This window comes from Chiloscyllium plagiosum, chromosome 11, assembly GCF_004010195.1.
Source record: "Chiloscyllium plagiosum isolate BGI_BamShark_2017 chromosome 11, ASM401019v2, whole genome shotgun sequence".
Lineage (NCBI taxonomy): Eukaryota > Metazoa > Chordata > Chondrichthyes > Orectolobiformes > Hemiscylliidae > Chiloscyllium > Chiloscyllium plagiosum.
In genome coordinates this window covers 49,093,505-49,105,624 of record NC_057720.1, presented here as the reverse complement: position 1 = coordinate 49,105,624, position 12,120 = coordinate 49,093,505, and the positions used below count along the sequence as shown (strand labels likewise).

The window sequence follows — 12,120 nt, the reverse complement described above, 5'->3', positions numbered from 1 at the left end:
AAGGCGTTTGGTATGCTTTCCTTTATTTGTCAGAGTGTTGAGTACAGGAGTTGGGAGGTCATGTTACGGCTATACAGGACATTGGTTAGGCCACTGTTGGAATATTGCGTGGAATTCTGGTCTCCTTCCTATCGGAAAGATGTTGTGAAACATGAAAGGGTTCAGAAAAGATTTACAAGGATGTTGCCAGGGTTGGAGGTTTTGAGAGGCTGAACAGGCCAGGGCTGTTTTCCCTGGATCGTCGGAGGCTGAGAGGTGACCTTATCAAAGTTTACAACATTGAGGGGAATTGAAAAGGATAAATAGACAAAGTCTTTTCCCTGGGGTTGGGGAGTCCAGAACTAGAGGGCATAGGTTTAGGGTGAGGGGGAAAGATATAAAAGAGACATACGGGGCAACTTTTTCACACAGAGGGTGGTACGTGTATGGAAAGAGCTGTCAGAGGAAGTGGTGGAGGCTGGTACAATTGTAACATTTAAGAGGCATTTGGATGGGTATATGAACAGGGAGGGTTTGGAGGGATATGGGCCGGGTGCTGGCAGGTGGAACTAGATTGGGTTGGGATATCTGGTCGGCATGAACGGGTTGGACCGAAGGGTCTGTTTCCATGCTGTACATCTCAATGACTCCAGGACTCTAAATACATAGGAGGTACAGTGAGAATTGTTTGTTTAAATTAGTCTTCATGAAAATTATTTTTCGCCAGTACCTTGTGTAAACCAGAGTTTATTATTTAATGACTCCGTGTGAGACTTCAAGTGGTTACAAATATCGTCAGTTCAGCTTATGCTGAGGCAAAAAAACATTTTCTCATTAAAAATTCAATCCTCTCACCTCTTGAAGAATTGACATAATTCCTGTGGCCTTTCCTCCTAATGAATGTCAGAGGTGTACTGCAACAGGTGTTCTTAGCTTACAATTGGGAGCACGAACCAAACTGATATTAAAAACTATACTGCAAGGTTCCTAATTTCTAATAAATTGTAAGAACGTAAACATAGATTGTAAGAGATGCATTGTAAAGGATAGCACCTGCATACAAGGACCAAAATATTGCCACTTGTTATCACCGACTCTTTCAAAAAGTCACTACATGTATGATGGGCTAAATGACCTCCTGCTTTGTAAGATTTCATTATTTTGGTTCTGTAAAATGGGGCAGATTAACAATTTAATAAAACTTTTAATAGTTAATAGTTAGAATTGATCTGAGAAATCCAGATCTGTTCAACTGCTTACAGTTTAGTCAGCAGAAGATTCTAATCCCACAGATAAAGTTGATAGTTTCCAACAACATCCAGTGTCCTGCTGACTCCAACACAGAAACTGAAATAAAAATCAGAGGCAGAGTGCATAGGTTAGTTAGGAGTTGCATGTTAATTTTCAATAGCATCTAATTTGTCATACATTTTATCTCCTAGGGAGAAACTCCATGAGGCCCATGATGAGCTGCAGAAAAAGAACAAACTTATTGAAGACTTACAACCTGAAATACAGCAGAGCTGTAAGTTTAAGATATTGTAATGAACACTGTCTTTCAAATATCAGCGTAGCTGGAGGAAAAGGCAAAATATTCCATACATTATATGAGATTAAATCAGAAGTTGCTGTAAGGGCATTGAAGGTTAAGCAGCATTGGTGAAAAACATGTTCAGATTAACAATACAGGTCTTTGACTGATCATCTGAATTTGGTGATCTGTAGATGAAATTACTGAATGAGGCATGGTGTCTATGTAGGACTATCTTAGTGGGAATCAAGTCTGGAGTAGCAGTGAAGGTTATCTCAGAATAGAATGGGACCTTGATCAGATGGGCCAAGGAGTGGCAGATGGAATTTAATTTAGATAAATGTGAGGTGTTTCATTTTGGTAAGATAAATGAGGGCAGGACTTATACATTTAATGGTAGGGTGCTGGGCAATTTTGACAAACAGAAACACCTTAGGGTGCAGCTTCACAGTCACCGGTAGACAGGGTAGTGAAGAAGGTGTTTGGTATGCTTACCTTTATTGGTCAGTGCGTTGAGTAAAGGAGTGGGATGTCATGTCGTGGCTGTACAGGACTTTGGTTAGGCCATAGTTGGAATACTGTGTTCTATTTTGGTCTTAAAAATGTGTTGCTGGAAAAGCGCAGCAGGTCAGGCAGCATCCAAGGAGAAGGAGAATCGCCGTTTCGGGCATAAGCCCTTCTTCAGGCTTATGCTCGAAACGTCGATTCTCCTTCTCCTTGGATGCTGTCTGACCTGCTGCGCTTTTCCAGCAACACATTCTTAAGCTCTGATCTCCAGCATCTGCAGTCCTCACTTTCTCCTAGTTCAATTTTGGTCTGTCTGCTATAGGGAAGCCATTGTTAAACTTGAAAGGGTGCAGAAAAGATTTACAAGGATGTTGCCAGGGTTGGAGGGTTTGAGCTATAGGGAGAGGCTGAATATGCTGGGGCAATTTTCCCTGGAGCGTCAGAGGTTGAGGGGTGATCTTATAGAGGTTTATAAAATCATGAGGGACATGGATTGAGTGAATAGTCAAGGTCCTTTTCCTGGGGTAGGGGAGTCCAAAGCAAGAGGGCATAGGTTTAAGGTGAGAGAAGAAAGCTTTAAAAGGGACCTAACAGCAACTTTTTCACACAGAGGGTGGTGTTTGTATGGAATGTTGTTAGAACCCACAGCTTTTGCAGTATGCAAGGCCTCCATCTATTTCTGTAAAGCAAATTGAATTCCCTGAAGATTGATACCCACGATCTTTTCGACTTCTGGACGATCACCCACTCGTCAGTTGTGGCTGAAGATTGTTGAGAACGCCCTGGAAAATTTCTCAACAGGGATATTGAGGAAAGGATTCTCATTTGACAGTTCAAATTCAAACATGAATTTGAGTGTAGGATGGAGCCCATTCAGGCATCGAAGAAAGTTTTGGTATGCAGCTGTGGATTCAGAGCAAAGATATCCTCTATGTGGTGCAAATATGCAATGAGCAAGAGATTAGGTGTCATTTCATCGAAGGTACATTTCCCAAATTGGCTTCCTTGAGTAGAATTAGGGCGAATTGGCTAGCAATGTCAAATGAGCATGTGAACACTTAGGGTCATAGAGTCATAGAAACATACAGCATGGAAACAGACCCTACAAACTTCATTGAATTTTTTTGAGGAAGTAACATAGGGTATTGATAAATGCAGAGCAGTAGATGTAATCTATATGGACTTCAGTAAGGCATTCGACAAGGTTCCCCATGGGAGACTGATTAGCAAGATTAGATCTCACGGAATACAGGGAGAACTAGCCATTTGGATACAGAACTGGCTCAAAGGTAGAAGACAGAGGGTGGTAGTGGAGGGTTGTTTTTCAGACTGGAGGCCTGTGACCAGTGGAGTGCCACAAGGATCGGTCCTGGGTCCTCTACTTTTTGCCATTTACATAAATGATTTGGATGCGAGCATAAGAGGTACAGTTAGTAAGTTTGCAGATGACACCAAAATTGGAGGTGTAGTGGACAGCGAAGAGGGTTACCTCAGATTACAACAGGATCTTGATCAGATGGGCCAATGGGCTGAGAAGTGGCAGATGGCATTAAATTCAGATAAATGCGAGGTGCTGCATTTTGGGAAAGCTAATCTTAGCAGGACTTGTACACTTAATGGTAAGGTCCTAGGGAGTGTTGCTGAACAAAAAGACCTTGGAGTGCAGGTTCATAGCTCCTTGAAAGTGGAGTTGCAGGTAGATACGATGGTGAAGAAGGTGTTTGGTATGCTTTCCTTAATTGGTCAGAGTATTGAGTACAGGAGTTGGGAGGTCATGTTGCGGCTATACAGAACATTGGTTAGGCCACTGTTGGAATATTGCATGCAATTCTGGTCTCCTTTCTATCGGAAAGATGCTGTGAAACTTGAAAGGGTTCAGAAAGATTTACAAGGATGTTGCCAGGATTGGAGGATTTGACCTAATAGGAGAGACTGTACAGGCTGTGGCTGTTTTCCCTGGAGTGTCAGAGGCTGAGGGGTGAACTTAGAGGTTTAAAAATTATGAGGGGCATGGATAGGGTAAATAGGCAAAGTCTTTTTCCTGGAGTTGGAGAGTCTGGAACTAGAGGGCATAGGTTTAGGATGAGAGGGGAAAGACATAAAAGGGACCTACGGGACAACTTTTTCACACAGAGGGTGGTACATGTGTGGAATGAGCTGCCAGAGGAAGTGTTAGAGGCTGGTACAATTACAACATTATATCCCCTTGGCAGCACCTGTACTAATGGAGTCCACTTGCCAATCAACCAGCACTCATCTCTCATGAAAAATAAATGTTTTTCCTTTTAAGAACTTAAATTACATAATCATGAAATGAAAAATGGTGTCACCTTAACATAATGAAATATCCAATTCAATTCAATTATAACAACTGCAAACCATAAATGAAACATTTCCAAAATGCAAATCTAATTCTTTCAGCTCAAAAGATTGAAGAGTTGCAACGTGCCCTGAGTAAAAAAGATGAAGACATGCGGGCAATGGAGGAAAGGTACAAGATGTACCTGGAGAAAGCTCGTAATGTGAGTATATGTGGCAAAATCACACAAGCCTTCTGCCTGGCTTTTTATTGAATCTTTGTTCTCTATAACCTCTGACCCCTGTAAATTCTGTTTTCACTTTAGTCTGCGAATTGTTTTCTTTACATGATATGTTTCAAATCTTTTTTTAAGTTCCTAATGAGATCTAAACAAAGTATCAAAACATGCATCTAAAATAGTACATGGAAAAATAGTGGCTCACAGAGGCAGCTTTTGAAATGCAGCAACTTCAATTAGATCTGATATTCACTAGTGAGATGTCCAAAGTGTGACTGAATGCTCTTTACAACTAAAGGAGAATCCTGGTAGGAAGAGGTCTAATGTTGCTGAAGTCTCTTGGAGAAGTAATGTATGCTTTGTTCTTGGGACACTATTGGGGGAGCTAGATGCCCTCTGGAATTGTTAAAAGTAGCCCAGAATATCTGCCAAAAGGAGCTCTCAAACAAACTTGCTATTTCAAGCTCAAGGCCTTTAAATGTTTGAAAAGAAATGTCTACGGTTTTAAAATAAAATGAGTACTTTGCTGTGCCAATCTGCTTCTTGACATAAGCCTGAGGTTTATCATTACCAGATTAGTTTCACAACTTCCACAGTTTGACTGACAGTTTCAAGTAGTTACAGACACTTTGAAGATTTGTGCAGTTGCGGATAGTGTAGAAGATTTGGCAAAGGATATAGCAGAATATAGAGCAGTTGCAGATATGGAGGGAAAAATGGCAGATGGAGTTTAATCCAGGTTAGTGGGAGGTGCTGCTCTTTGGGAGGTCAAATGTTAAGGAAAAATATACAGTTAATGGCAGGACCCTGAACAGCACTGATGTACAGAGGGATCTTGGGGTTCAAGTCCACATTTTTCTGAAAGTGGGCACACAAGTAGAAGGGGTGGTAAAGAAGGTGTGGGCATGCTTGCCTTTATTGTTTGGGGAATTGGTTAGGGCACACTTCAAGTTTTCCGTTCAATTCTGGTCGTCACATTACAGGAAGGATGTGGAGACTTTGGAAAGGGTGCAGAAGAGGTTACTAGCATGCTGCCTAGATTAGAAGGTATGAGCTATAAGGAGAGGTTAGAAAAACTCTGGTTGGTTTCTTTGGAATGGCTGAAGCTAAGGGGAGATGATGAAGTTTATAAAATCATGAGATGCATAGATAGGGTTGATGGTCAGAATCTTTTTCCCAGAGTTGAAATATCTCTAGTACTCAGGGGCAGGCATTTAAGGTGAGAGAGAGAAAGTTCAAAGGAGATGTGAAGGGCAAGTTTTTTTGCACAGAGAGTGGTAGGAGTCTGGAATGCACTGCCAGGGGTGGTGATGGAGGCAAATACAATAGGCGTGTTTAAGGAACTTTTTAGATCGGCACATGGATATGCAAGTAACGTTGGGATACGGGCCAAGGGCAGGCAGAAGGGATCAGTTTAATTTGGTATCATGTTTGGCACTACATTATGGGCTGAAGAACCTGTTCCTGTGCTGTACTGTTCAACGGGCTCTGAAGTTAACTGCTGGTTTTTATAAGAAATTAAAAGAAGCTAAATGTAGGAAATTCATTTTTTTTAATCAATTAGGTTTTTTTTAAATTAACTTATTCAACATACTCTTAAGGACTTTTGTCTGAGGCCTGCCAGTACTGGACACTGGGTAAATTGGCAATGTAAGGGCAACAGGTGTGTGTGGCCGAAATGAGTTAACACTAAGTTGTGGTCAAGTTTAGGATACGGTCTGAACTCACTAAACTCCCCAAGGTTAGATTTTTAATCTTTTCTCTATGAATCACTCTTATAAATTGGTTAATAGACCAAATATTGAGATTTGTTTGGTGGATCCCACACTATTAGTCCCAACCTAAATTAGGACTGAAAATCTTTGCTAAGAACTCTGGCCTACTGTAGCAGTTGAATGTGAGAGTTATATCCTGCTGTCATTACTGATCACTGTCGTTATCGCTGTCAGAGGCAGACAGCATGGAAACAGATCCTTTGATCCAACTTGTCTGCGCCGACCAATCTGACCTCGTCCCACTTGCCAGCATTTGCCCTTGCAGACTTTCGCAGGATCTTCCCTCGAGAAAGCCTTTCTTGCAGCATTGAAGGTCTTTGATCCCGGTGTTTTCCTGGGGTGACTTTTTTTAATGCCAAAACTCTGCGGGTTGGAATGGTAATTCTTTATTTGAAGGTGGAGGCTACATTGGGCAGGAATTATAAGGCATGCTGGCAAGAGATAGCATTCTAGCTCAATTAAAATTTATTTTTAAAATATGCAAAACTCAGAGGGATAATTTATAGAGCACATTCTATCAGTTGGAACCTGCCACCAGAGGGTATTGCAATACTCCTGAGTTTTCCAAATGTGGAGAAAGGTGTTAAAAGTTCCATCAGTTGGTTCGTGTTCTCATGTATATTTTTGTTTACAATTTCAACTCGGCAAGAAGGGAAATGGAAGATTCTGCAAACAAGAAATCACAAGAAACAAGGGGCTGGCTATTGAATGGCACCTGCTGGATGTGATTTTGGCTAGTTTACACTTGCTGTATGTCAGGTAGCTAGCCCAGCACATTCATCACCCACTGCTGAGATGCATGCCATCACATGGAGTGGACAGGGTCTGAAATTGGCTGCCCACTCATCATAGTTAAATAAATTATAAAGGATGAATTTAGCTTGTTGAACGATCAGTTGACCCATATAATATGCAGTCCAAACCATAATGTGTTTGGTGTAGGCAGCTGGATGAGATTGGAGTCTATTTTTCTGTGGAAGTTTACAAAACAATGGGAAGGAAGTGTGTTCAAATTTTCAGGGGGCACCCAAACTGCACCAGCAAGCTCAAAGATAATAATCCCCTTATGTTTTCAACCTACCCATTATGCAGATCCCAACCCCCGATACCTCTTTTTCCATCCCCTCAAAATCCCTCTACCTGTTACCTCTTCCCTAAACTTTTAAAATCCTCCCCAGACAATCCCCTAGACTTACCTTAGACCAAGACATTCATGGATCTGCCTGCAGTGCTCACTATGGTGCTGTTGAGACTGCTGGAGCTGTAGCTAATCTGATTGGCTGGTATCTCCACAAAGTAGGACTTTGTGAGGGGTAGTCATCTGATTTTCAGCATTTCAGTTGGTTCCTCACCCCCACCACCACCAACAACCAAAACAGCATGTTATATCTCTAGAATGAGCTTCTTTCTGGCTGGTCAGCTCATCACTGGCTTTCCTTCTGGGGTCAGGTGACCCTCTTAACATCCCATTTGAAATTCATCAGTCTCATGTATTTCATCTTCCAATTATGGAGCTTGCAAAGTTAAGGAAAAAATTCCTGAGAAACTGTCTTGTGCTGGAGTTATCAACAATGTTGGGCAATTAGAAAATGTGACTAAAAGTTCTGTAGGTAGCAGGATTCCCAACGTCCACATTCTCACTGTCTCCTCCACCCAAAGTAAACCTACATTCAGTCATTTTTACAATGAGGCTTAATGAGGAAAACCATGTTGTATTACTTAAACAGGTGATTAAAGCTCTGGATCCAAAACAGAACCCAGCAAGTACAGAAATCCATATACTGAAAACCCAGATGGCTGAGAAAGATAAAAAGATACAAATGCTAGAGGTATGTCATTTTAGTACTTCGCTTTATTTTAATTACAACAACGTTTTGTCAATAATATTGTAAAGTCTTGATTGGTAATAAGCCTACTCCAACCCCTTAATATCGAGCTTGCTCCATCTATATGTTTAACTATTTGATGACTCAAACTTTGAGAGAGATATATAGCTTTTCCATAGTTTCAAGAAGCATATCCCCAAGCTGCAACAAACCAATCACTTTTTGAATTACAAAATGCAGCAATAGGTTTGGAAGCCAAGCTGTTTCAGTACAAAATTGTACAAATGTGAAAAATTGTCTAGGTTATGATATGTCTGCAAACATCAGTCCAAATCCAAACCAGCCAATTACTACCCCATTAGTCTATTCTTGATCATTAGCAAAATGGTAGGTGCCATTGAAAATAAAATCAAATGATATTTATTCAGCAATAACCTTCTAGAGAATACATAGTTTATCTTCTCGAGGACTACTTGTTTCCTGACCACACTACAACCTTGGTGCAACCATTAACATGAACAAGGACATAAAAGAACTGAAGCTCAGAGGTGAGATGAGGGTGACAGATTGTGACATTAAGACACTATGGTATCAAGAAGCCATAGCAAAAGTTTAAGTAAATTGACAGTGAGTGAAAAATCTTCATACCTGACAAAGGAAGTTGTGGATGTTGGAGGTCAATCATCTCAGTCCCAGGCCTTAGGTTTGTCAGGGTTGTGTTCTAAGTCCAACCATTTTCAGCTGCTTCATCAATGACCTTCCTTCCATAAGATCAGAATTGGGGATGTTCATCAATGTTCAGACAATGTTCACCATTTACACACACTCATATATTGAAGTAGACCATGTCCATATGCAGCAAGACCTTGACAACGCTGGGGACTGGCAAATAACAGATATGCTACAAAAGTGTCAGACAATGACCAGCCTCCTCGATAAAAAGAACTCCAACTATCTGTTCATAATGGCACTGCAATTGCTAAAACACTCAACTTTGAGTGTTACCATTGACCAGAAACTTTGTGGAGCTGCCATACAAATGTTCTGGTTAAAATAACAGGTCAGAATCTGGGAGTTCTGCAAGGCATGAATCTAGAGTGTGATGGAAATGGCAAGTACAAGATAGTTGGCTGAACTTAATCAACACAGCTCTGAGAAAGAGAGAATCTGAGATGCCTCTGCTGTGTGGTTCCATATCTAAGAAGGCATGGCTTTTTCTTGAGGAATGGCCTCACTTAGATGTTTATTCCATGATGCACTGTAGGAATAAAAGTTCTTCTTACATTTCTGTGAAAAGTTTCAGGTGCAGTTCTACAGATTAGTGCTCTATGCTTAACCAAAATGTTGTCAGTTTCAATGCAACCAGCATTTCCAGATCCTCGTCTCCACCAAGTTTTGATGGACTAAATAGCTGGAATGGCATTCACAATGGACATTCCCAAACTCTGCACAGTAACAACAGAAGAACAGGCACAGCAAAAACAAAATAATCAGTGAGGCACCACAGCAGAAAACAGTAGTTTATTTACTCAGCTGGCATTGTTTTACCATTTGTTTTCCATCTGTTTTCAAGTCCTCACATAGGCAAAATAGTTGAGCAGAATCTTTGGGCTTAATGTTCCCACAAGTAACCACAGAAATCATATATATTTTGGCATAATTTCTATATAAAGACATTTGTTCTCATTTTTATTTTATCTAACTGGTTTTGGGGTTAAACCAACATCTACTATTTTTAAACATGGTAATTACAGGTAGGTCGTATTTTTGCACAATAGTTATAAACTACATATAGTTTCAACATTTCTCTGGATTACTTATCCCAAAAATCTAATTCAGGAAAGCTACCTACAGGTAGTTCCCAGATTATGAACATTCCGGCAGTGCAATTTGTTGACAACATCATTGAGGAATTAAGGAACAGTATTTTCGAGAACACTTACTTTTGTTTGCAATAGGCGAAAGTGAGGGCTGCAGATGCTGGAGATCAGAGTCTAGATTAGAGTGATGCCGGAAAAGCACAGCAGGTCAGGCAGCATCTGAGGAACAGGAAAATCAACATTTCGGGCAAAAGCTCTTCATCAGGATTCATTCCTGATGAAGGGCTTTTGTCTAAAATGTCGATTTTCCTGCTCCTCGCATGCTGCCTGACCTGCTGTGCTTTTCCAGCATCACTGTAATACAGACTCAGTGTTTGCAATAGTGCAATTCCAATGGCGATCGTTTTGCACACTTTGTTCTGAGCATGCACTGATGTCAGCTGCTGACAGAGCAGCTTCTGAGAGAGATTCATTGAGCAGCTCCCTGTGAAAGGTACATAATCCTAGATTATCCCTTTGGAGGATAAGATGGAGGAGTGTAGTGACAAGAATGTTAGCGAGAAGCATCCTGGTGATAAAATGGGGGTTGGTGAACGCGAAAGAAAGGCTTTCACACTACAAGAGAAGCTAGATATTATGAAGTGTTTTAAGCAAAAGGAGAGAATATGTGATATAGCTTGCTTAACAGGAATGGGGGGAGTCAATCTGACACACTATTTATGACCCTCTGTCCCTGAATTAACTATTTTTAAAATAGTTGTGTTAAATTTGTGTTAATTTAACTATTTGTGTTAAATTTACTTTTGTTTCATTGATAAATATAATTTATACCTTCATTCAGGCTGTGCTATATTTGTGTTAGACTTCTGGGTTATTTTTGAGCGATCGTGAGTAATGTTTATTTGCTGGTCAGCCTCTAACCCATTTTTCCCAAAGGCCCCACTATTTATATTAAGCAAGCAACTACAGTGTTACAGGAGAACTACCTGTATTTATAATGCAATGGAAATTTTTAACAAAATGTCCTTGAGTGGCTCAAACTGTTTCTCTGTTTTTATACTAGCGTGAATGTGAGCAAGCAAAACTTCGAGGGTATGAAGAGGAGTTGATAGTAACAGCATGGTACAATAAGGTAAGTCATTAGCAATGGATAACATAGAATCATGTATGTTCCAGCACAGTAGCAATCGTGCCTGCACTTCACTGAGTTGTGGAATTAGTCTCATTTCTGCTCTTTCCCTATTGTTCTTGCAAGTGTTTCTTTTTCCCCAAATAGACCTAATTCCCTTTTGAATATTATGATCGAATCTGCCTCCACCACTTTCAGACAGTGTTCCAGATCCTAACCTCTTATTACATAAAATATTTATCCTCAGCTGAATTCTGTTTATTTTGATTATCTTTTACCTGTGGCGAAAGTGAGGACTGCAAATGCTGGAGATCAGAGTGGAGAATATAGTGCTGGAAAAGCACAGCAGGTCAGGCAGCATCCAACGAGCAGGAGAATTGGTGTTTCGGGCAAAAGCCCTTCAGGAATGAGGCTGGGAGCCTTGGGGGTAGAGAGATAAATGGGAGGGGGTGGGGCTGGGGGTAAGGTAGCTGTGAGTGTGATTGGTGGATGGAGATGAGGGTAATGGTGATAAGTTGGAGGGGAGGGTGGAGTGGATAGATGGAAAGGAAGATGGACTAGTAGGACAGATCATGAGGGGGTGCTGAGTTGGAGGGTTGGATCTGGGATAAGGTGGGGGTAGGGGAAATTAGGAAACTGGTGAAATCCACATTGATGCCATGGTGTTGGAGGGTCCCGAAGTGGACAATGAGGCATTCTTCCTCCAGGCATCTAGTAGTTCAGGAGTGGTGATGAAGGAGGCACTGGACCTGCATTTCCTTGGTGGAGTGGGAAGGGGAGTTGAAGTGTTCGACTACGGGTTAGTGGGTTGGTTGATGCAGATGTCTTGGAGATGTTCTGTGAAGCACTGTGTGAGTAGTAGTCCTGTGTCCCCAGTGTAGAGGAGACCGCATCGGGAGCAACAGATACAGTAAATGACGAGTGGAAGTGCAGGTGAAACTTTGATGGATGTGAAAGGCTCCTTTGGGGCCTTGGACGTAGGTGAGGGCGCAGGTTTTGCAATTCCTGCGGTGGCA

General features: G+C 41.2%; 1 protein-coding gene across 2 annotated transcripts in view; it reads left to right on the top strand.

Annotated features, from left to right (window-relative positions):
• The window catches only part of hook1 (hook microtubule-tethering protein 1), an 86,744-nt gene that overhangs the window by 71,307 nt on the left and 3,317 nt on the right, over nt 1–12,120 (top strand). For both annotated transcript variants that reach the window (XM_043699279.1, XM_043699280.1), the window contains 4 exons: nt 1,422–1,504; nt 4,439–4,539; nt 8,057–8,158; nt 11,039–11,107. In XM_043699279.1, coding sequence (XP_043555214.1) covers nt 1,422–1,504; nt 4,439–4,539; nt 8,057–8,158; nt 11,039–11,107 — 355 coding nt within the window. The remainder of the gene's footprint in view (nt 1–1,421; nt 1,505–4,438; nt 4,540–8,056; nt 8,159–11,038; nt 11,108–12,120) is intronic.